We start from the raw sequence: 24889 nt of genomic DNA, 5'->3' as shown, positions 1-24889 counted from the left end.
TCTCAGAGAATGCACAGATTTTCAGACCTACATGCCCACCACTCAGCCTTGCCCTTGACTGCCGTGAATGCTAAGGAATGCAGTAGGAATGCTTTTTAGGTAATTCCATATTGTCTGTGTCTGCCATTCAGAGAGCCCATTGGAGTTACTCAGCACACCAGTCGCCTGGCCTGGGACAGTAGAATGATAAGAGTAGAAAGAACACTTGCTTGAATGCCAAGAAAGTTGGTTTTTTTTTTTTAAAGATTGTATTTATTTATTTGACAGAGAGATCACAAGTAGGCAGAGAGGCAGGCAGAGAGAGAGGAGGAAATAGGCTCCCCATGTAGCAGAGAGCCCAATGTGGGGCTCGATCCCTGGCCAAAGTCAGAGGCTTTAACCCACTTAGCCACCCAGGTGCCCCTGCCCAGAAAGTTTTAATCAGAGAAAATCACCTTCCTTGTGTGGGTTGGGTTGTTGTTTCCTTCGAGATAGGAGAAGAAAAATGAGTGGGTCCTGGTCTGCCAGTTGTCTGCTGGTGACTCTGCAGGACAAGTATCTCACGTTCATTTTCCTTGTCTGCGTCAGTGTCTCTGAGGTTGCATTTTCTGTGCGCAAAGTGGGGCCGATCGCTGCTCCCAGAGGCAGTCCCGTTTGCTGCCGGTGGTGTGGGAGCCGTGCTCACGTGGGTCGAGGTTACCAGACACTCCAGATTATCTTCCTGTGTTTCAGTTTCTGACCTAGAAATTGGGAGAGAAAACTTGCCTCGTCGATTCGCTAGGAAAATAAGCAGTGAAGTGGGAGATTGGTGAAGAGGCTTGCCTAACACACAGCTAGGGAAAAAGCAGAACTGAGCTGGAGTCCGAGTGTTTTCCAGCTACGAGCATTTATTTATTTATTTATTTTAGAGAGTGAGTGTATGAAGGCGGGGGAGGGGCAGAGGGAGAGGGAGAGAGTTTCAAGCGGACTCAATGTTCCGAGATCAGGACCTGAGCTGAAATCAGCAGTCAGACGTTGCCCCGACTGAGCCACCCCAGCACCCCTCCCTCCGTCTATAAGCATGATGTCTACACTCCAGTCATGCCGCTCTCTTCTCAAATAAAGGAAACTTCGGCTTAATTTAACTAGTAGTATTTAACACGCTGCCTTTAAACATTTACTAAGAAAGACAAGTAGAAGACCGTTGGGGAAAAAAAAAAAACATGTCACTTTGGATTCTAAGTCAGTTATTGTATACCGAGTATGGTTAAGAGGAACGATCTTTTATTTATTTATTTTTTAAGATTTTATTTATTTACTTGACAGAGTGAGCGAACACAAGTCGGCAGAGCGGCAGGCAGAGGCAGAGGGAGAAATAGGCTCCCCGCTGAGTAGGGAGCCCAAGGCAGGGCTTCATCCCAGGACCCTGGAATCATGACCTGAGCCAAAGGCAGACACTTAACTGACTGAGCCACCCAGGCGCCCCAAGAGGACAGATTCTTAACTATGTACATTGAACAAGTTATGGGGTTAGGGTTCTTAACACCCTTGTCCCTTCATGTCCCTATTTGTAAAATGGGTGGACAATACTAGCTAAGTGTTAGGGTTATTATAAGGATACTTGAAGACAAGTTCAGTGCTTATGAAGTAAGTACTGGTCACATAATGGTATAACCATTCTCATCACTTTGCATTCTGAACTTCTCACATACATATTTTTTTAAAGTCTAGATCTCCAGGGGATGCCTGGGTGGCTTAGTTGGTTAAGCATCTGACTCTTGATCTCAGCTCAGGTTTTGATCTCATGATCTCAGGGTCATGAGTTCAAGCCGTGCACTGGGCTCCATGCTGGGTGTAGAGTCTGCTTAAAATAAATAAATACATAAACAAACTGGTAAAAATCAAAACCTCGGACCATGGCTAGCAAACTCATGACTACCAGCCACATCCAGCTCCCACATCTGTGAAATACTGAAACAAAATGGGTAGATGCTTTAATATCAGGTGATTTCTTACAAAAATAGAGATTTGGACATCTCCTAACAACAGGGAACTTTTGGTCCCAGTAGCTACTTGAATTTGCCAAACTTGGTTCTAGATGGTGACCATGACTTAATTCATTTAAATTCCTATTATTTTGTCACTTGAGATATTAGGTCCTGTCATCTCTGTGTGGTGGGACATTCCTCAGAGATCTCCCACCACTTACTTGAAGAGAAGCTGCATACAGTTAGAAAAAAGTCTTCCAATCCTCTCAACTCTTCCATTTCAGAGATTAGAGCAGGAACTCCAAATCAAACTGGACTAAAGGGGTCCTAGGATAGCTCAGTAGGTTAAGAGTCTGCCTTTGCCTCAGGTCATGATCTGTGGTCCTCCTTGGGTTTCTACTTCCTGCTCAGCAGGGAGTCCGCTTCTTCCTCTCTCTCTGCCTCCTCCCCCCTGCTCATGCTGTTTCTCTCTCTCTCTCTCAAATAAATTAATAAAATCTTAAAAAAAAAACCCGGACTAAGGGTGGTTGGAAGCTCAGCAGTGGGTTGAGCTGCTGGAATTAAACTTTCATTAAACATAACGCACAGAAATGGAATTCTGATTCAAGATTTCTGGATATTTTTTCAAAACTTTATTTTTTTCTAATGTTCTTTTTCTTTTCTATCAAGTATTTGAGTGGGAAACATCTCTTCCTTCTCTGCAGGAAGGTTGTATTTTCTTTCAAGAGGTGTATTTAGCTTGCAAGGTATTCGTTTTAGAGCAACAACGCTTCATTAGTTTTGCCAAGAGGCCTTTGATCCATCTATGAGCAAATGTACACAATCCAAGGTCTGTGGCTGCAAAAGAACCTAAAGTCAGGAAGTGGGGTGAGATGCCCCTCACGGCGCCTGCCGCCAGCGATCAGAACAAAGTGCAAATCATTCCCGGGGAGAAATTTACTATTTCATGACAAGCTACCATTTTTGGTCATTGTTTCTCTCTCCAGTCTTGTTCATAAACATAAAGCTTCTCGAGTAGGTTTTCACAATTTTGCCTGTAATTTAAGGTTTGCCATTAAACATATATTATCTGCAGGAAACCACAACAAAGAGTAAGACAAGAAATAAAGGAACAAGCAAAGCAGAATAACAGAGTTCCCTCTTGCTTTCATCTTTGGGACTGAAATAATATCCCCTGGCATTGTCTTCAGTGATGAAATTAACCAGATAATTGACACATTGTCACTGAACATTGTACCAGCCTGGGGCTAAGAATTTTTGTTTATGCTTTGCTTAATTTAAACATAGCTGCTTATCTCATTCATCCATATTATGTTGCCCTGACCCACAATCTTTGGCATGTTTATCAGGTCTTTAATTTTTCTTGATGGAGCTATTTTTTGAGAAAGGGAAGGAGAACCTCAATTGGTGATGGAGTTCTCCAAAATTGGCCAGGTCCGTCACCTGTCTCCTTGCAAAGACAGACACCTCCTTTAAAATAGGTCAAAATATAAGGAGAAATACTGGCTAACTCTAAATAAAATTATAAAAAGGGAAAGTCTTCCCTAGGTCCAACCACATATGTATTGTTTTAAATAATTCCTTACTATTACAGGGATATAATAAGAACTATAATATCATCTATTAATACAAGGCCATAGTTTTGCCACAAAGGATTAAGGTCATATTTGCTAGCTATTGTTATACAGAATCTTGTTTTATGGACTCATTCTACTTACAGACGGAAAGAAAGCTTAAATTAATATCTTAGGAATGTGACCTGTCTGAAAATAATCTAGAGGGAAACTTGTATGATTAATTGGACAGGCCTTGCTTGTATTTTTAAAGGAGTTATGGTTTTATTCAAAAGTTGCAACTAAGTTAGTGGAAAAAGAGAAAATCAAATCTAGTAACCTAGTATTATGTCTATTTTATCTTTTAAAAGAATTTAGGTTAATGACTTTAATATTTAAATTATTCTTTATTGCACTCAGGGGGACATCATCAAATTTCTGGTCATTTTTTATCACATATTCATACCTTTCCAAACTCAGTAGAACACAGTGATTTTTTAAACTTAAAATCACAATAAGCAATAACTTACATTTTCCAAAATGAAACTATATATCTGTATCCAAGTAATCCATGACTATATTCTTTAAAGGAAGTTAAATAAAGTTCACGTGCCTTTCCGTACAGCTATGGATTGAACCAAAATGAATACTTTGGGAGCCAAAAATATGTTCACTCCAATATAAAAATGTTGAATGTGTTTTAACAGCCCTGTGGGATGTTGGAATCAAAGTGTGGGAACCTACCAAAATGAAAAATGCTATTCCATCCACAGAAAGCATAAGTCTATGAAAAAAAGCACTTTCTCTCTTGGCCTCTTAAAATTACTGAATGTTCACTAGGTTCTTACTATAGTATAAAATTTAGCAGAAGGGTATGTTTTTCAAAATATGTGGGGATGACACTTGGGGGAGGGGTGGATAATGTTTCTCTCCTTCATATGTCTCAATCAGATCTTCCCAGTATCTTGACTAGCTCCCATCTTCAACCATTCTGGTGTGTGTTGAGCTCGATACCTACCTTCAGAGCAGTTTTCCTTTCTTTGCTTCCATGTCTGAAAAAAGGAAAATTAAGCCAACATTCATTGGGTGCCCATTATATGCCCAGTCCTGTCTGAGGCATTGAAGACGCACAAACGGCTATGACATAAATTAGGTTGCCAAAGCATTGTGGTCTATAACGAGTGAGTGTTGATATGGATCCCATTCGTGTTGGAAGCAACATGGGTTAGAATAGGGATATATATAAATGGTGGGTTCTGCTATTCCCCTATGTTGCTGTGCATGAGTCAGTTAAACTCCCTGGGTCCCAGTCTTCTTATTTGAGAAATGAGGCTAGGCTCATGTCTTCCCCTACATCCTAGGGCAGTGTCCTAAAAGGCTTTTATAGCACCCCAAACCCCAGAAGAGCAGAAAGAAGACTTGCTCCTCTTTGTGGCCTCCCAAACTGGCACGATATCTAGGACATGGTAGATGCCCCCTCCCCCCCGCAAAATGTTTACTGAATAAATGGCATCCAGTGATAAAATATATTCATTCATTGAAAGAATAGAGCCTTCTTGAGAAGTCATCCACGCAGGTGAGGAAGAAAACACGTGACCAGATGCTGGCTGCGTTTGGGAACAGGGTAGCAGAGCGTAATGAATGAGCTCGTTGAATCGTTATGTTGTGCACTTGAAACAAATATAACATCATGTGCCAGCTGTACTCAAATAATATCAATAAAGCAAGCAAAAGGAGAACTTCTGACCAAAGTCAGGAGGGATAGGCCGAGAGACCAGCCTTCTCCTTTACCTGCTTCCAGCCCCTGCTGTCCCAAACCACAGTCACAATCCGAAGTTCTCTACAGAGATCTGAGCTTCTGCAATTCGCGTTTTAAAAACCACTGGATTTCATCATCTCTTAAGACTAGTCTTAAAACTGTACACTTTCAAGTTAAGTAAAGTGAATAGCACTTAAAGGATTGAAATTTGATCTCCTAAATTATATTTGAGGAATCAGTAGGCTTCCTAAAATGCTGGCCTTTCCCAGAGTGGATGATGTGCATGTAAGAAGTTGCTGACCAGTTAGTTTACAGCACTTTTAGCTTAATGTGGGACAGTAGCAACTTGCCCTCCCTGGGTGGTGGATTTACCAGATCTTTTCACTTTCTTTTTTTTTTTTTTTTTTTTTGTGGGCATAACCTAGTGCAAGGCAAGGGTAATGCAATCCTGGGAATAACTGACTGCTGTCAGTTAACCTCAAGAAATAAGCACATGGCCCAAGACCAGAGAGAAATGTCTTCTGTGTCTGGTTCTTTTTACATGTCGAAACCTTCTAGAATGTCTTCATAGGGAAGCTCAGTTTAAACTAAATGGAAAACAGACCTTCAGTTCTATCACTGAGTCACCCAATTTAAAATGCAGTCTCTGTTACATTTATTCTCTCTGGAACCTTGACTCCACATGTTTCAACGTTTGCAACAGGTGGATGTCAGTTTAAACAGAGCTGGCCTCATTGATTTCCTCGGTGGCCAAGGGAAACTTTAAGGGTAATCAAGGATTTATATGATTGTCTTAGGCCTTAAATTTTTAAGGCATTATTTAAGTCAATCAGTCAAGTTTTTATTTTGAAGTACATTTATATATATACACATGTAAATGTCTGGAAGAAAAGAAGCTAATTTTCAGGACCGTGTATTAAATTTATGCATTGCCCAGGAAAAAGTACTCACACTCACATACACACACACACACACACACACACACAAGCAAAAAAAAAAAAAAAAAAAGAATCAATATTGATTTGGCAATCATATGCTTTCTGAGATCACTACAGAGACAGATATTATAAACTAGATAATTTCCACATATTTCTTCTATTCAACATATTCCCCACAACATAAGTCTGGCATAAAATCTGAAGACTTTCTTATTGAACTAGTGCACTCATTAGTCTTCCGAAGGATTGAAAAGTCAGCTTGTGTGCTAAGTCTTTCGGGCATTATGTATGGACCGCACCAACTTGGGTTTATTTTATTGGCTTTGGGAACACAAGGAAAGCTAAAAATATTACTTTACCCCCATGTAACTAGTTTGGGTGTGTGAGTATGTGTGTGTGTTGTGTAAGGATTTTTTTTTTTTTAATTTATTTGACAGAGAGAGACCTAGTGAGAGAGGGAACACAAGCAGGGGGGAGTGGAGAGGAAGAAGCAGGCGCCCTACTGAGCAGGGAGCCTGATGTGGGGCCCGATCCTAGGACCCTGGGATCATTACCAGAGCCGAGGGCAGATGCTTAATGACTGAGCCACCTAGGCACCCCAGGAATTACATTTTGAACAATTTCACAGAAATGTGAAAACAGAACATCAGAGTTCGAATTCACACATGCTTTTGTTGAAAAATAGTCACTTATGGAGCGCCTGAATGGCTCAGTGGGTTAAAGCCTCTGCCTTCAGCTCAGCTCCTGATCCCAGGGTCCTGAGATCGAGCCCTGCATCGGGTTCTCTGCTCAGCAGGGAGCCTGCTTCCCCCTCTCTCTGCCTGCCTCTCTGCCTACTTGTGATCTCTGTCTCTCTCTCTCTGTGTCAAATAAATAAATAAAATCTAAAAAAAAAAAAAAAAAGAAAGAAAAATAGTCACTTAATCTGAGGTACACAGATGTCAGGCTTTTTGAGGATAGATGGAAACTTAGTATTTTTTCCAAGTTGAGGTTGAGGTAGAAGACATGTAAGGTCACAGACTCTGTACTTTGTCCAAGCACTGAGCAAAAGGCCCATTTAACATAAGTTATAAAAGACCTTGGTCATAAGAATTAAAAACACAAAAAATTGGGGCACCTGGGTGGCTCAGTCCCTTAGGTGTCTGACTCTTGGTTTCAGCTCAGGTCAGGATTTCAGGGTCTTGGCCTTGAGCCCTGAACTGGGCTCCGAGGTCAGCGTGGAGCCCGCCCGAGATTCTCTCCGACTTTGCTCTGCCCCCCCTCCCCCGCACGGCTCACACACACTTGCACACACTCTCTCTCTCCCCCCAAACAAGTGAATCTTTTAAAAAACACACACACACAATTTTTTCACGATAAGGTGTCCCCTTAGAGATGACACATTTTTTAGAAGTGACTGAAATTTAGCTTTTTTGCTGGTTGATGCCGCCTCTCTCCCCTCCCCCTTCTTCCTCCTCTCCCTTCTGGCTCTTTCTTCCACTTCCTGTCTCCCTCACTTTCTTTCTCCCTCTCTCTCTCGAATACACACACAACAACCCAGTCATACTCGGCATCATACCTCCCCGCCGTGGGTGGGAAGGGGAGGAAACTCATCGTGCGTGTGTCATTGTACAGTCGCCTCATCTCTGCGCGACGAACGGGACTCAGGATGACATGATCACACAGGTTGCTCTTTGGAGACTGAAATAGGATCCCCTGTGTTTTGACGGCGTTCGTTCCTTTTTGAAAATTCTTAAACATAGAAGCCCTCTTGCAGGTTGAGGACTTGCTTCTTCCTCCGTGGGAAGCAGCACAAGGGATGTCGAACTCCTGGGAAGCCCGTTGCATTTAAGAGCGTGACAGGGGAGAGTCCTGCCGCCAGCAGCGACAGCTGCCTTAGTGAGGCCAGCAAGGGAGAAGTCCGTGAGCCACAGGCCAGTTTCAAGGCAGGGAAAGACATCTCAGGAAAATTACTATAATACACAACTTCTTCCACGCAGCTCCTCATCCAGACAGAGGGCTCTGTGGACTTCGAGGATGTGAAATCCCCGGGCCCCCCAGGTCTTCATGAAGGTTCCTTTGTCAAGGGATGGCAGTGGGGATGGCAGGGCAGCGGATGGCAGGGCAGCGGGGAGCAGGTGGGTGGGCGCGGTGATCGGTGAGGCAGCCGGAGTGTGACCTTGTCATCGGAGTGTGACCTTGTCATCGGGCTCCTGCCTTGTGACCCTGCTGTCTGAATTCACCGCCACCACCACCACCCCCTGCCCCAGGGCAAGCAGCGGGTGTGAGTAAAGATTGGGCCTCAAGATAAAAACAGCAGAAGGGAGAGGAGAGGAGCCAAGAAGCATGGACTTGAGGGAAGACACAAAAGAGGCAAAGACCTGATGGAGAATTAATTCGGAACAGATGAGAGAAACCTCAGGCTCCCGAGGACGATTCCGAAGGGCTGTCCCGATGCCACTCCATTTGTCTAGAGGCTACCATCGGCTGTTTGAAGCATGGGCCCCCCGTTAATTCCTGGCAAATACTTGTGTGACGGGTCGGAGGACACTATTTCTCTTCATTCAACTCCAAGGAATGCAGGCGGGTGGAATTAGACCTGTTGTCGAGGCTCGGGTCGAAAGCTGCCTCGTAGATGCATTTCCCAGTCCCTGGTAGAGCCTTTGTGCTACTGTGGTCGTCCAAGCTGAACCCCCTACCCCAACCCGCCACCGTAGCCTGGCTGATCCCCAGTGGTGTCCTTCCGCCTGGAACAAAACAAGGCAGAGACAAAAGGCAGTGCTGTGACATCACAGGGGCTTCCAGAAATCACAGCCCCTTACAAAACCAGGACTCCACACTTCCCCAAGACCTGTCCCTTCCCCAAGCGTTGCTCAACATGTAAAGTCCAGTGCGAGTCACAGTTCATCCGGAAGGGCCAGCCTACAAAGCCCATCCTAGTTCCGCTGTCCCAACTGCGGGTTCGTAAAACATCCAAATAAACCCAGGGGAAGATGGATTGAGGAGTTTAAAATCCCGTGTGCTTAAACCACACTGGAGCACGGTCAAGAAATCCAAGTTCCAGGTTTGAACCCAAAGCGCGATGCAAATGTTCTAGCATGCTGTTGAAGCCCAGGGACAGAATGCTTCCCAGGGCTCCCACAGTTTTGAGAATTTTGAAGTGTGGTCCTAGACATTGTGTTTCAGAGTTGGAGAAAGAATGTGGTAAGAGATAACGCATCAAGTTTTAGAGTCAGACCTTATCAGAGGCTTGAGTCCGGCAGTCGCACTTCAGTAGCTAGTGGCCCTGAAACGAGAGGAGACACGTACAATCCTTTGGCGTGCAAAAACCACACTAAGCATCGCTCTTATTTCAGAGCCATCAAATGCATTATTGAGGACGAGAAACAAGCTTTCCGGCTTGCATTAATTAAAAGGGCAGCCCTTACAGCCTATCTGTAAGTCTCCGATTTACTTGAGAGAATTAGGACTTTTTTTTTTTTTTTTTAAGGCCTTGAATGAAGAGTTTCTGGGTGGCTCAGTGGGATGGGCCTCGGGCTCTCAATTTCTGCTCAGTCCTGAGATCGAGCCCCACCTGGGGCTCCATGTTCAGCGTGGAGTCTACTTGGGATTCTCTCCCTCTGCCCTCACCACCCCCAGCCCCACAAACTAATTAATTAAATAAATCTTGAAAAAATAAAAATTAAAAAAAATGCCTTACCTGAAAAAAATTACAAAACGGATTAAAGGCATTTATAGTTTTAACATTATAAATGAAAAGTGGGAGCAAAAGAAAGAAAGCCGTTTATCCAAGATGACTCAGTGGATCCTTTGTTTTAATGTTGTGTGCCCTAAGCAGACATTGAGCGCCCACCTTCAGAGGGCAGTTGGTAGAGTCCAGTCCGGCTGTGGTTTTCCAAGTTAAGAAGCTGTAAATTTTATAACTCTGCACCCTGCGGTCAGAGCTGCTGAATGTTTTGTCTGAAGTCAGGTGGTTCGTGTGTTAGAGGTGGACATTAAACAGTTCTACTGAGGACCTGGAAGTAGTTATGGAGGTGGCTTGCCAGCTGTAAATTAGAGACCCAGTGCCAGTTGGCCGGAAAATTCTCTGGACTAAGTCCAGTTAAGTAGACGGAATCGCTGGCGGCCTCTGTAAATGTGTGCGTTCACCAGCTCGCCCTGCAGGCTGACACGCGGCGTGGGGGCCTCAGAACAGAACGTGACCTTGTGCCGCGGGCGGGGGTGGGGTGGCGTTCCCAGGCCCTGGAGGGTGGCTGTGTGCTCCGCTAGTGCTGAGAGCAGTTTCTGACTGCTTTCAACAAGGTCACTGAAAATGCCTTAAAATAGATGGGAGTGCCAGGAATGGTCGTGGTCCTCAGGTGGAGTCTCAACTGTGTGGCTGGTACCCGTCTGGCCCCGGTGGGACAGTCTGTGCCCCCTGGCCATGGTCACACTGAGGTCCTTAGGGGCAGGCTCTCCTGACATGGTCTCACGGATGTCACCGGCCGTTCCTATCCGGAGACCATAGCCTCTATAGCCGGTGACATCAGCGTTAGACCACAGGGTCATTAAGAATTTGGATGATCTAAAATCGTGTCTTGAAAGGAGGGCAGGTAACCACTGGAAGGTGCGGCAAAGGTAGGCTCGTGGCTGTGGGACCAGCAGCGTCCACGGAGCCTCATGCTCGGAAGGACTCTTTGTTCGATTTGTGCTCTGCTGTCACTAACCTGAAATTCTTAATTTTTTAAAGACTTTATTATTTGTTTATTTATTTATTAGTGAGAGAGCATGAGCAGGGAGAGTAGCAGAGAGAGAGAAAGAGAAACAGACTCCCTTCCCAGCGCAGGGCTTGATCCCAGGACCCCAGGATCATACCCTCAGCTGAAGGCAGATGCTTAACCAGCTGAGCCACCCAGGTGCCCCAGTATTTTTTTTTTTTTTTTAAACAAGAGGCCTTGTGTTTTCACTCTGCTTCAGGACCCACGATTTATGGAGCCGTTCTTTAGGGTAGGATTGATTTTTTTTTTTTTTTTAAACAAAGTTCTGTTCTCAAGAACAGGGTGAAAGTGTGACCAACAGAGATTCTATTAGCTGGGCAGATGACCTGTTTCCAGAGGATTAACTACTTACAAGCACCAAACTGTGAGAGACAAGATGATTGGTGTGTATTCTGCTCTTGGTCACTTCGCTCCTTGATACAGCATAAAGAAAAGGGCAGAGAATACCTTAATTATCCCCGAGAAGCAAATAATACGCTACAATTGGCAAATACTCATCTTTTATGTACTTGGCCTTGATGTCTATTTGTTTAAATAATTACTGCCTTTCAGAGGCCTGTGTGAGCTGATGTTAGACTCTTAAATCCGCTTTCTGCTGGTTTGTGCAAATATTGTTTTTCAGCCTACGTGATTGTGCACACGACTCTGCATGTGACTTTACAGCTACGTAGACATTATACTCAAGCCTGAAGTCATTTCATTTTTTAAAGTGGAGAATCTTTTATTCATTTATGTGCTTGCTGCATGCATTAATGTGTTCAGCAAACAAAATATAAATGATATGTCCTATATGACACATAATCTTGTATTTATAGTAAGTTGTATAAGTTATTTCTCTTCTTGCTTTGGCTGGCTACGTAATCTTACTTGGTAATATGAAATGGATTAGTTGCCTTCTTGGAATCCAGTCTTCTGTCTGGTGCTATTCTACAGAAAGCACAAGAATTTTACTCTTCAAATGAACACTTACTCTTCTCGATCTATTTCGATAACTAGAAAAGGAAGGAAAACCTCCAAATTCATTCTATGAGGCCAGCATTGCCTTGTACCAAGACTAGAGGAAGATCCCACTAAAAAAGAGATTTACAGGCCAGTATCTCTGATAGGTAGGCAGAAAAATCTTCACGAAATACTAGCAAACAAAATATTTTAAAAATCAATCACCATGTTCAAATGGGATTTATTCCCGTGTTGCAAGAATGGTTTGATTTTGGCAAATCAATCAACATGATACTTAACATTAATAAAACAAAGTATAAAATCATCTGATCATTTCAGTAGACACTAAGAAGGCATTTGACAAAAGTACAACCACCATTCATGGTGAAAACCCTCCACAAAGTAGGTTTAGAGGAAACATGACTCAACATACTAACAAATGTATATGAAAAACCCACGGCTAATATCATCCTAAGGGAGGAAAAGCTCAGAGCTTTTCCTCTATAGTCAGAACAAGACAGGAATGTCTGCTCTCACCACTGGAAGTTCTAGCTACAGCAATAAGACAACAAAAAGAAATAAAAGGCACTCAGATCTGCAAGACAGAAGTAAAACTTTTGCTATTTGCAGATAACATGGTACTATGTATAGAAAACCCTAAGACTCCCCTCAAAAAACTGCTAGAACTGATAGGTAAATTCAGTAAAGTCATGGGATACAGAATTAGCATACAAAAATCTGTTGCATTCCTTTATTCCAGTAATGAAGCAATAGAAAGAGAAATGAAGGAAACCATTCCATTTATAATTGCACCAAAAATAGTAAGAGAGGGACTAAGCCTAACCAAAGAGGTAAAAGATCTGTACCCTTAAAACTGTAAAATGCTGAGGAAAGAAATTGAAAGTGACAGAAAGAAGTAGAAAGACATTGCATGCTCATGGATTGGAAGAACAAATACTATTTAAATGTCTATATTACTCAAAGCAACCCACACATTTAATGCAATCCCTATAAAAGAGCCAACAGCATTTTTCACAGAGTTAGAGTAAACAATCCTAAAATATGTATGGAATGTACACATTTGTATGAAAGGACCCTGAATAGCCAAAGCAATCTTGAGAAAAGCAAAGTTGAAAGCATCACAATCCTGGACTTCCAAGTTCTATTACAAAACTATAGCAAATAAAGCAGTGTGGTACTGGCACAGAAACAGACACATTCATAGGTGAATGGAGCAGAGCAGAAAACCCAGAAACGATTCCACAATTATATGGTAAATTCATCTTTGGCAAAGCAAGAAAGAATATCCAACGGGAAAAAGACCATCTCTCCAACAAATGGTGCTGGGAAAACTGGGCAGCCACCTGCAAAAGAATGAAACTGGACCACTTTCTTACACCACACACGAAAATAAATTCAAACAATTAGAAACCTCAATGTGAGACCTAAAATCATAAAAATCCTGCAAGAGAACACAGGCAGTAACTTCTTTGATATTGTCCATAGCAACATCTTTCTGGGTATGTCTCCTGAGGCAAGCAAAACAAAAGCAAAAAAAATAAAAAATAAAAACAATTGGAATGACATCAAAATAAAAAGTTCTGCACCGTGAAGAAAACTCAACAAAACTAAAGGCGACCTACTGAATGGGAGACGTTTGCAAATGACATATCTGATAAAGGGTTAGTATCTAAAATATATTTTAAAGAATCCTAGAATTCAACCCCCTAAAAGCAAATAATCCAATTAAAAAATGGATAGAAGACATGAACAGACATTTTTCCAAAGAAACATACAGATAGTGAATAGACACATGGAAATATGCTTCATGTCCCTGACCATCAAGGAAAGCCAGATCAAAACTACAATGAGGTATCACCTCACACCAATCAGGAAGACTAAAACCAACAACACAAGAAACAACATGTGTTGGCGAGGATGTGGAGAAAGGGGAATCCGTATGCGCTGTTGGTGGGAATGCAAACTGGTGCAGCCGCTCTGGAAAACAGTGTGGAGGTTCCTCACAAACCTAAAAATAGAGCTACCCTATAATCCAGCAATTGCACAATTATTTACACAAAGAATACAAAAATATTAATTCAAAGGATACATGCACCCCGATATTTACAGCAACATTATCTACAAGAGCCAAATTATGGAAACACCCCAAGTGTCTATTAATTGATGAATGGCTATGTAAGAGGTATGTATGTAGGATGGACTATTACTCAGCCATAAAAAAGAACGAAATCTTGTCATTTGTAAGGACCTCGATAGAGCTAGAGGGTCTTACGCTAAGTGAAATAAGTCTGTCAGAGAAAGACAAACACTGTATGATTTCACTCAGAGGCAGAATTTAAGAAACAAAACAAATGAGCGAAGAGAGCAACAGAGAGAAAGAGGGGCAGACTCAGAAACCGAGTCTTACAGCGATAGTCACCAGAAGAGAGATGAGTGAGCGGGGCTCAAACAGGTGACGGGTTGAAGGCAGGCCCCCGTTGTGATAGGCACCAGGTGTTGTATGGAACTGCTGAATGACTATATTGTATGCCTGAAACTAATATTATACTTATGTTAACTAACTAGAATTTAAATTAAAAATTTTTTTTAATTTAAAAGATTTTGTCCTTCTGGAAATCCTTACATATGTTTGTTTGAACTGTGAGGGAAGGTAGATGGGAAACCCAATATAAAAATCTGCCCCCTTTGAGGGGAATAGAAATCCTCAAAGAAAACTTAAATTCTCTTTGTGACTCTGTGGCTTCTTGGCAGAAATTGTCACCAAGATACTTGATTAATTAAGCGATGGCTACAAAGCTTCTTTAGGGAGTCATGTGGTCTGCCCTTCCCCCAACCCATCCCAGATTTCACAGCAGCTTTTGATTTTTCCTTTGATTGGATTTGCAGGTTCGAAGGCATTTTGTTTTTCATCCCTTTAGTAACTGTCAGCAAGTGATTTTTAGAATGCTAAAATGGTGTGGCCTTATCTTCTCTCCTGGAGAATATGGCTTCTCCTCATCCCTAGAGCGCCCTGAGCATGGAAATCAGAAGAGGTGATGAGGGAAGCGTAGACCAAGGAAGCCACAGTGGTGACAGACAAAGGGAGACAGGGTCAGATTGGAGGTGCCCTGGACATGAAGAGAACGCCATTTCCTGGCTGATGAGACAGAGGGTGTGAGACCAAGACCAAGGAGATCAGGGTGCTTCCAACTTTTAACCTTGGCCTGAACAGTTGAAAGGACTGGTTGCCATTACATGGGACTGGGAGGACAGTCACAAGCTCACTGTTGTATGTTGCTGTGCCTTTTAAACATTCAAGGAGAGATGCTTCACAGGCGGCTGAGTGTGTGAATATGGACCTTAGAGGATGGGTTTCATCTCCAGCTCTGCTGCCCAATAGGGCAGCCGCTATCCACACATGGTTATTTAAGTTTAGATTTAAATTAAATGCAAAGGTTTACTTAGTCATAGTAGTGTGCTATGTTCAGAAACCGCGTGTGGCTTGTGGCTTGTGGCTACCGTATGGAGCAACACGGGATTCTAGTCCGCTATCATCGTTGTAGAATGTTCTCTTGGAAAATACGGTGTGGAGTGATGGATTTAGGAGTGGGCAGCATGCGGACTGCACTTAAAATCAGAGCACTGGATGAAATCCCGTGAAGGCGTGTGTAGAGCTAAAGGAGAGGTGGAGAGGTTGGAGGTCTCTTTGATGATGACAGCTAAGAGATAAGGAGGATTCTCCAAAGATGTGAGGAATGAAGTTCTGCGGGGCAGGAAAAGAACTGAGAGAATGGGCTTCGGGTGGCAAACCAGGGAGGAAGGGATCGATTGTGTCTGGTAAGACGAGGCCCAGGCTCTCAGGTCGCCCTTGAGAGAGCAGTTTCAGTGACGTGTTTGGGGGCGACGCCTGATCCGGAAGGATCATGGAGGAAGGAGAACAGATACGGAGACAGAGTCAAGACCACTCTCTGAGGGATTTTTGCTATGAAGGGAATCAGTGGAATGGGATATGAACTGGAGGGATGTGTGGAGATGCAGCCCACGTATGTGGACATTTTTTAAAGATGAGAGAGAGAGTAGCATGCTTGGATGCTGATGGGAAAAGTCTAAGAGGGACATTTCAGTGAAGCTCAAGATACGGGGGCTCTAGTAGTGGTGTTCTGAGGTGGGTGAGGGCCGATCTGAAGCCTGGTGGAGAACTCAGACTAAACAGGGGGTGGGGTCAGGCATCGTGGGTGAGAGCAGGAGGGCTGACGTGTATGGGTGCAGATGCAGAAAGAGGTCATGGGGGAGATCGTGGAAATTCTCTTCTTGCTGGCGGCACTGATAATTCTCTCTGGCTAGCTGTACTGGAGGCTGAGGGACACTTGATATCTTGATTGGCTTTGTTTAATAGTAATGACACTTTCATGTGTCATTTGTTTTCCCTAAGCACATCCTGCTGTTCACAGCAACATTTTAAAATGGTTTTTTAAAATTACGTTAGTCACCATACAGTACATGGGTGTTTGATCTAGTGTTCCATGATTCATTGTTTGCGTGTAACTCCCAGTGCTCCATGCACCACGTGCCCTCCTTAATACCCACCACCAGGCTCACCCATCCCCCCACCCCCTCCCTTCTGAAACCCTCAGTTTGTTTCCCGCAGTCCATAGTCTCTCATGGTTCGTCTCCCCTTCTGATTTCCTCCCCTTCATTTTTCCCTTCCTTCTCCTAATGTCCTCCATGTTATTCCTTATGTCTCACATGTAAGTGAAACCATATGATAACTGTCTTTCACTCCTTGACTTACTTCACTCAGCATAATCTCCTCCAGTCCTGACCGCGTTGATGCAAACGTTGGGTAGCCATCCTTTCTGATGGCTGCGTAATATTCCATTGTGTCTATGGACCACATCTTCTTTATGCATTCATCTGGTGAAGGGCATTTCGGCAGTTTGGCTACTGTGGACATTTACAGTGAAACCACAGTCTTTGTATGACTTAGGTTCTAGATTCTGCCTAAAAGCTGAAAGTAGAATGTATTTTTCCTGCCCACTGAAAGTGTATTAAGCCCCTCTCAAATCATTAGAGCGTCAGTCTTTCACACTCAAAAGGCAAGAACTACTGTTTTCAATTCTTTTCACATTTCCATTGGGGACCCCTTTGCCCTTGTGGTAGTCAGAGTCAGGGTCTAGTTTGAATGGCAGAGAATGGGGTAGTCTTAGGAAGTAGAGACAAATGAGTGGATTTCTCTATCATGCTTCACACTTGAACATGTGTCCCTTCTCTGCATGTGTGATACAGCTCCACGTGTTGTAACATCATCCTGCCTCGTGAGCCTGACAGCTCACTACAACCCCTCACTACCACTCCACCTCCCCAGCATTTTATGGCCACATGTAGGGAGGTTCTCTCTTTTACTCTCTCCCTCTGAGATCTCTGTACGAAGAGATTCTGCTTAAAGGGATGCAACACAAAGAAAACAGAAACCTGAAGTGTTACATACGAGAATACTACTTTAATTAAAGGGGAGATTGAGTTGAAATATCAATGAGCATCAAGATTCTTTTCAGAATAAGGGGCTCCTAGGTGGCTCAGTGGGTTAGGGTCTCTGCCTTCAGCTCAGGTCATGATCCCAGGGTCCTGCGATCGAGTCCCACATCGGGCTCTCTGCTCTAGCGGGGAGCCTGCTTCCTCCTCTCTCTCTGCCTGCCTCTCTGCCGACTTGTGATCTGTCTCTCTGTCAAATAAATAAATAAAATCTTTAAAAAATTATTTTCAGAATGAAAATTCTGAATTTTCTGAGTTGTATGACATAGCCATAAAATTGTATGACATATCTGAAAATTCTGAGTTGTATGACATAGCTATAAAAAGAGAAAAAGACTAGAAAGAGCTTCAAAAGTAAGACCTCTAAGACCCTGATTTTGAGGTTTCCCTGGGTGACTAAGGAGAACTTGGCATTTTTCCATCTTAATGGTCATCATCTGTTGTGTTCTGTTTTGGATGGAGGCACCGGGAGCAAAGACCCATCTCTCAGCATGCTGGCTGTTTCTGGGAGGCACCAAGTGTTTGTACTCTTGCACAGCAAATGATGGTCACACCATGGAATCTTCAGAGTAAGGCATAATATTCCTGGAGACGCTGAAACTAGCAGCGAAGTGGAAACCATTCTGTAGCATCCTGGGCAGTGGTTGGTATAATGAACAGCTACCACCCACCTAGCTCTGATTGAAGTGGGCTCTCACCAGACAGGGAAAGAGCCAGGGTTGCCTATTTTTAACTGGAAATCTGCTTTGCTTTGGGGGCACGAATGCCAGGCCTAGTGGTAAAGATTTTTCCACAAGACTCACGGCCCAGGAGAGAAACAGCTACTTATACTCATGTTTGAGATTGCAAGAAGGAAAAAAAGAAAAGCAGTACTTAAGAGTGCATCAGGAACGGAGGCAAGCAATGTTTGCCCGCACCAGAAACAAGGTGATAGACTGCAGCATTCAGGCAAATTTTCTTGGTGGCCCTACATTCTATTTTAAGCTTTTTTTTTTTTTTTGCCAATCATCTGTGTGATCTTATACAAGTTCTTTCTTGTTGGTTTTTTTCCAATGAAAAAATGAGCAACTGCATTGTAGAGTTGTTATAGGACTGGTTTGAGATAATGCCTAGAAAGTGTCCAGCAGAGGGCCTGACATGTGGGTCCTGCCAGTAAATGATGGCTCTTATGTTAGTGGCCAGACCTTACAGGGTCAGATTTATGCTAAGTCTATGTCCTTTTTTTTGTTTGTTTTTTGTATTTTTTTTTTTTAGTTTTTATTCAAATTCCAGTTAGTTCATATACAGTGTAATATTAGTTTCCAGTATATAGCATAGATTCCAGTACTTCCATACATCACCCCGTGCTCAGTCCCTTCCCGTTTCATTCCCCACCCCCCACCCCCACCGCAACTTCCTCTCTGGAACCCTCAGTTTGTTCTCTGGAGTTAAGACCCTGTTTCTTGGCTTGCCCCCCTCTCTCGTTTTCTGCCCTTTGCTCATGTTTCTTCAATTCCACATGTGACTGAAATCATACGGTATTTGTCTTTCTCTGACGGACTTATTTCATGTAGCATAAGACTTTCTAGCTCAGTCCATGTCCCTGAAAATGGCAAGATTTCTTTTTTTTTTTTATGGCAGAGTAACACTCCACTGTATATGCATACACCATCTTTATCCATTCATCTGTTGATGGACACTTGAGCTGTTTCCATAATTGGGCTCTTGTGGCTAATGCTGCTATAAATATCAGGGTGCATGTATCCTTTTGAATTAATATTTGTGTATTCTTTGGGTAAATAATAGTGCAATTGCTGGGTCATAGCTCTATTTTTAACTTTTTGAGGAACCTCTGTCTGTTTTCCAGAGTGGTTCTACCAGCTTGCATTCCCACCAACAGCGCATAAGGGTTCCCCTTTCTCCGCAATCTCGCCAACACCTGTTGTTTCTTGTATTGTTGATTTGAGTCATTCTGACTGGTGTAAGGTGATATGTCGTTGTAGTTTTGATTTGTATTTCCTTGATGATCAGGGACATTGAGCATCTTTTTATGTATCCTAAGTTCTTTCAAGATTAAATCCATTCCAGTATATATAACCAACCCCTTCTTCTGATCCTGTTTCTTTTGGTCTTATCTGTTCATCCTGGTATAAAATCAACAGACACATTCTCTTGGGACAGATTCTCTTTGAAAATCCTACTGGAAACCTGCCTGGATTTTAAAATTGACGATAGGCAACTCTAAGTGGGGTATTCTATGGTTTCTGGAGTACCTCCCTTGTGCCCAGCTTCTACTGGCACCCAGGAGAAGGACTAAATTGTGGTCCAGGATAAATCTTAAAAATATATCTATGTAGATTCAGTTTCAACATTATCTGTGAGGCACCACTGTGTGTTAGTACCATGCTAGGCTTTCAAGTTTAATCAGAATGTTGAGACCTCATAATATAACCTTATTGCCTTCAATATATTGTAAAAATAATTTCTTTTTGCTTTATTAATGGATATACATAGACTTGAGGGTTGTGGGCTTACGGCAAATGTCAAGTCATGTTTCCCTATTTAACATCCATCTAATCACAGCTTTGATGGTACGGAAATAAACATTTTCAAAGTATCTAGGGAAAACTTGAACTCAACATAGAACATACTTGGGAACAATGGCATGAGCCAACTTTAAGGCCGAAATGTCATAAAAATATCTTAAGAATGTTCAGTGAGATTTCTGGAATTCCGGGGTCTGACCTGTCTCTCTACCTCTGGCTTGTGTCTACACTGTCCAGGTCCTGATGCAAGGCAAAAATCCGGGCATAGCTTGGAAGTATGCACTTCCCAAGGTCATGAATGGAACTCAGCCGGCCTCAAAAAAGCAAAACCACGCCTGGACCACAGTGCAGTCCCCGTGCTCCGTCTCTTGTGGTGGAGGTAGTTGATTTTCCAATTCTGCCTTCCAAGTCTCTTCTCAGAACAGGTTCTGCAATCTCAGACCTCTTTAAATGTATGACTTAAATAAGCAACAAAGGAACTGTCTTTTAGGGGACCCATCCCTGTAAAAAGCAAATATTAGTGTCCTCTTTAAGGATTTTCCTGTGGAGAAAGGCACTAAGTCTCAGAAAATTCCAGTCATTCATAACCAGGACTCACAATTCATCCATCTGAATTTATGGGGGGGGGGGAGACAAAAATATCTATTTATATTTTTCTTTTCAGCTTACAGTTTAGTTTCTCCCTGTGCTGACTTTTGTTACAGTAAGAACCGCCCACTGAGGCTCATGGTAGGCAGGGTCAAAACCAGTGAGAACAGGTACTAGGCAAACCTAAGCGTCTGTCTTGTGTCACTCCATCCCCTCAGGGGCAAGGCTCACAGAGTCTCTCTCTGGAGGGAAGTGTGGTAAATCTCAGAAATCACCCTCCTCAGGTTGGGAAAACAACAGCCATCTTCTCAGTGAGCAGAAGGCAAGCATTTTATTTAGATCCAGAGATTTCCTATATTTCTGTGTAAGTCCGTCTTTGTTACCCTTGCCCCTATGAGAAGAAGAACGAAAGTCTATAAACAGATCCGTAAAACGGAAGCATGGAGGCCGGTCACTCATTTTCTCATTACCAGAGCTTGTGGTGACAGTGGGTCTCTCGACTCCGTCCATCTCCCTGAACACAATGGGGCATCTTGAACCAGACACAGAACAGAAATAGAGAAAATGAAGAAATTCTTTGGTCTGTAAGCCTTCCTCACGGGCTCATGCTAATTAAATAAAACACAAGGAAAGACTTCTTTTTTAAATATATCAGATACTTGAGAAGTAATACATTTTTACAGAAATAGGTAAAGGGGATTAATGGGTGTGGTGCAAAAACAGTGAATACTGTAACGCTGAAAAGAAAATAATAAATTTTAAAAAATAAAATAGAAAAAAAAAGTACATGTATCATGACAAGCCCCGAGTAATGTATAACATTGCTGAGTCATTATGTTGTACACCCGAAACTAATACAACACTGTATGTTATATGGAAAGAAAAGAAGAAAATGTGAAATTACTGAAAGAAGTAATACATTTTTTGTAGTTCACATTTTAAAGGCAATATGCCATGCAGAAGAAAAAAAATTTACCCTAATCCTTGAAGCAGCGTATGCCAACATGGATACTTTTGTCTATGTCATTCTATTACTGTCTTATGCAAATGTAACAACACATGTGTTAGATGTTCTCATTTTGTATTCTTTTTTTTACAGCACAGAAACCATTCTATCCATATGTATTTATAATGTACTCTTTTTCACTTCATCTTAAATTACAAGCAGTTTTTCCTGTATTAAATGCTCTTTGAGATCATTTGGAATAACTTCGTGGAATTCCAGGGAGAGCCCAGTTCCCCGGGAAGGAGAGAGATTCAGTCCATTTGCCACTTAGGGCAAATGAGTCCAACCAGAGGGAGGATGCTGCAGAAGAGCATTGTGGGATCCTCCCTCTTCCCTTGATGTAGCTGTCCCTTCGTGTGACTCGCAGAACGTAGTGTGTCCGAGGCATAGGAGAAGGAGAGTTCAAATGAATCAATGCTCTGGAAGTAAACAATTAACTCGAGGGAATCCCAGTGTTGGCATGTGCCTCCTCCAGGCAGACCTCCCTCAACCTAATCATTATCACAGGAGGGACTTTTCATTGTTTCTCAGATTCAATTTTAAGGAAAGGTACCATGTAAATATAAACAAACAGAATTCAAAGAGGAGGCAGCATTCCTATTTGGAGAGCCGACAGACAAAATTATTCACACACATAAAAAATATGTGCCTCTGATAAGTCCGGAGACGAACACTGCAAATCAGGCATTAAGTACCATTAAAGCAAAAAACCGGAAGCCCCAAGTCCTAGCTGACAGGTATGATTCCATATTCCGAGTTCAGCTCTTTGTTTACATCTATTTCTCACGGAAGCAGAAGATGCTTCATGGAAAAGCAGAATGTTAGAGTTTCCATGCAGAATTTATGAACGGTTTTTCTTTGAAGAACATTTTCCAATAGACGGATGCAATGTGAGTTCAAGTTTGTGGGATATGCCCCGGTATAAACACCCTGTTTTCCAAAGGTTGTGTTAATCACTTCATGGTTCAAGAATCCACAGTGGTCTTGAAACTGAAGAAGCTACATATTAAAATTATTAAAATATGAAAACTATTATCTCGGTGGCAGAGGCAGAGGAATGGGATTCAAATTAGTTGCAGATTTTTATCAAAGGGAGGTGTTCTCAACACCCTATTTGGATTCCATACCTTAAGTTAAACATCAGAGTCCTGGTAAGTCAGAAGCTGCCTTTGGAACTGAAATTGAATTGGTTATCTGTAATTTTCACTTTGTAACTTTCGATGTCTTACTAGGTTACATAAGTGTAAAGGCCGTTTGCTTACGAGATCAAAACACTCAAGTCAGTTCCTCATTCTGCAATGCAAGAACCAAGCCAGCAACTGAACCCAAAATATGCAACGCTTTCTCCTGCCCTGCTTAGTAAGTCATCTGGAAATTTCTTTCTGGTTATATTTGTGCTTGTGTGCTCTCCTTGTTGATATGAGAAAATTAAAACCCACTGCCAGTGCCTCTACTTACAAGTGACCCAGAGAGAGAGAGAGAGAAAATGCCCAAAAAAAGTAACAGAGAAAAGAAGACAGTTGAGGTTACAATATAGAACTGGAAAAACACAGATCTCCTTTAGACATTCATTTGACTCCAGCTAAGCAAACCTAACCTTGGGATTTAAACGTGCTTTTTAAAAATTTTTGTTTTGTTTTGTTTTTTAATCTTTACATAAAGCCTCCTCTGAATTAAATCAGACAGATTTAAATAATACAAAATCCCATATTAGTTAAATTGACATGTGGTTGTTTGCCTAACTTTCATATAGTCATCCAAGAATTTAAAAATCATAATACTATGCAGACCGTGAAACCCCAAATGCAAATTACACAGTAGCAAGACACATAATGAAAAGAAAGAGGTAGAGGCCAAGGGGTAATCCGCTTCTGATGATGGCACTCTATGGGGAGCTCAGCGGGTGTGTTTTGGGGATGGATTTTAGCCACACTATTGTTTGAACACTAATTTTAAGTAATCTGCCCAGCCGAATGGAGTCTTGTGTGTGATTGATCTTCTGCCAGATGTATTTATAGAGAATCAACAGAGTTTCTTCTAAAGCAGTGCTGTGTTCCCTAATGTCTCAGATCATCTTAATAAGTAGTGTTTGCTTTGGGGTGATGCAATTATATTGCACAATCTTCTTATGCACAGACAGAAACTTTTTGCTTGTAATAGTGCAGTTGTCCTCATGGTCTGGGGCTTTAGCTACTCACCAACCCGTCTGCCTGGTTGTCCACCTCCTCCTTCTCCAAGAATCTGGAACCACCTGTGTCCTGAACACACAGAGGAGAAAGAAATCTGGTGGGCTTCCCTGGATTTTCCCATTTTGCTAAGAAATATCTGGTTCTAAAAAATGCCCAGTGGCTCTAAGACATGATTACCAACCAGTGTTATAGATGCTTGTGGAGTAATGTCTTCTTCAGATGGGTGTGTGTGTGTGTGTAATTGTGAGTCTTCTTGAATGACTAGCTGATATTTTGCCTCCTTCACATTGTTGATTATTTCTGCCAAGCCAAGAAACGGACCCCATTCATATGTCCGTCCGTGAAAAAGGAGGGAGCCTAGCTTGTGCCCGACTTCTAGAACTTCTGTGATGACCCTGTGTAGAAATGAGACTCTGCAGTAATCAGTTACTGGCTGTTCAAAAGCAGAACAGCCCTCACAATGACTGCAGGGCTGGAGCGGTGACACAGGCAGGCTCCGTGGCTCCTTTCCTTCCTTCTCCACCTTATCATTCACATCTTTGTATTTTCTGTGGGAACAATGGGACCTTCAGGGACTGTTGTCCCCCAGACATGGACTGGAAATAGTCTTAGGTTATTCAAGTTAGAAGGAAAAAGGACTCCATCCCATCTAACTCCATTATCTTTCCAAGCAACAGGCATGTCATAGGCACCTACTGGATACCAGCCTTGGGCTGACAGTAGAGATCTGGAGAACTTGTATTTGATGCCACCAGTGAACTCACAGTCAAGAGGAAAAGAGGGCTGTGTAAGGAAATAATTGAGAGGCGGTGAGATCTGCGCTATGAAGAGGTCTTGTATAAAAAAGCCAGGGCAGGGGGGCTGGGCAGTATAGGAACTGGGCTCTGAAATGGAGTTGATAGGACTGAGGACCGATGGGGAGTGAGCCCGGGGCTCAAGGGTGTGGAACCATGCCTGGCATACAAAAGGTCTACCTGCTGTGCTCTTCTGTATTTTAATGGACTCATACTTGTTGCATGAAGGAAAAACTTGAATTGGGTAGACAATGATGCCATCTTTATAGGAAAATGGTGAAACTAAAAATGTCAAAATACTAAGTATATTTTCTCTGCATCTTATAAGACCCAATTAATTACAAAAATACGGAATTACTCTATTTTGCATTCTCTTTCTTGAAG

General features: G+C 42.5%; 1 protein-coding gene across 1 annotated transcript in view; it reads left to right on the top strand.

Moving 5' to 3' along the window:
- The window catches only part of ADAMTS18 (ADAM metallopeptidase with thrombospondin type 1 motif 18), a 69813-nt gene that overhangs the window by 28398 nt on the left and 16526 nt on the right, over positions 1–24889 (top strand). Inside the window, exons 10-11 of the mRNA XM_013057004.2 lie at positions 20166–20307; positions 22755–22881. Coding sequence (XP_012912458.2) covers positions 20166–20307; positions 22755–22881 — 269 coding nt within the window. The remainder of the gene's footprint in view (positions 1–20165; positions 20308–22754; positions 22882–24889) is intronic.

This window comes from Mustela putorius, unplaced genomic scaffold, assembly GCF_011764305.1.
Source record: "Mustela putorius furo isolate JIRA1106 unplaced genomic scaffold, ASM1176430v1.1 tig00000174_pilon_pilon_pilon, whole genome shotgun sequence".
In the NCBI taxonomy this organism is placed as follows: Eukaryota; Metazoa; Chordata; class Mammalia; order Carnivora; family Mustelidae; genus Mustela; species Mustela putorius.
Note: the sequence above shows the minus strand (reverse complement) of the source record. Positions and strands in the feature narration are given on the sequence as shown.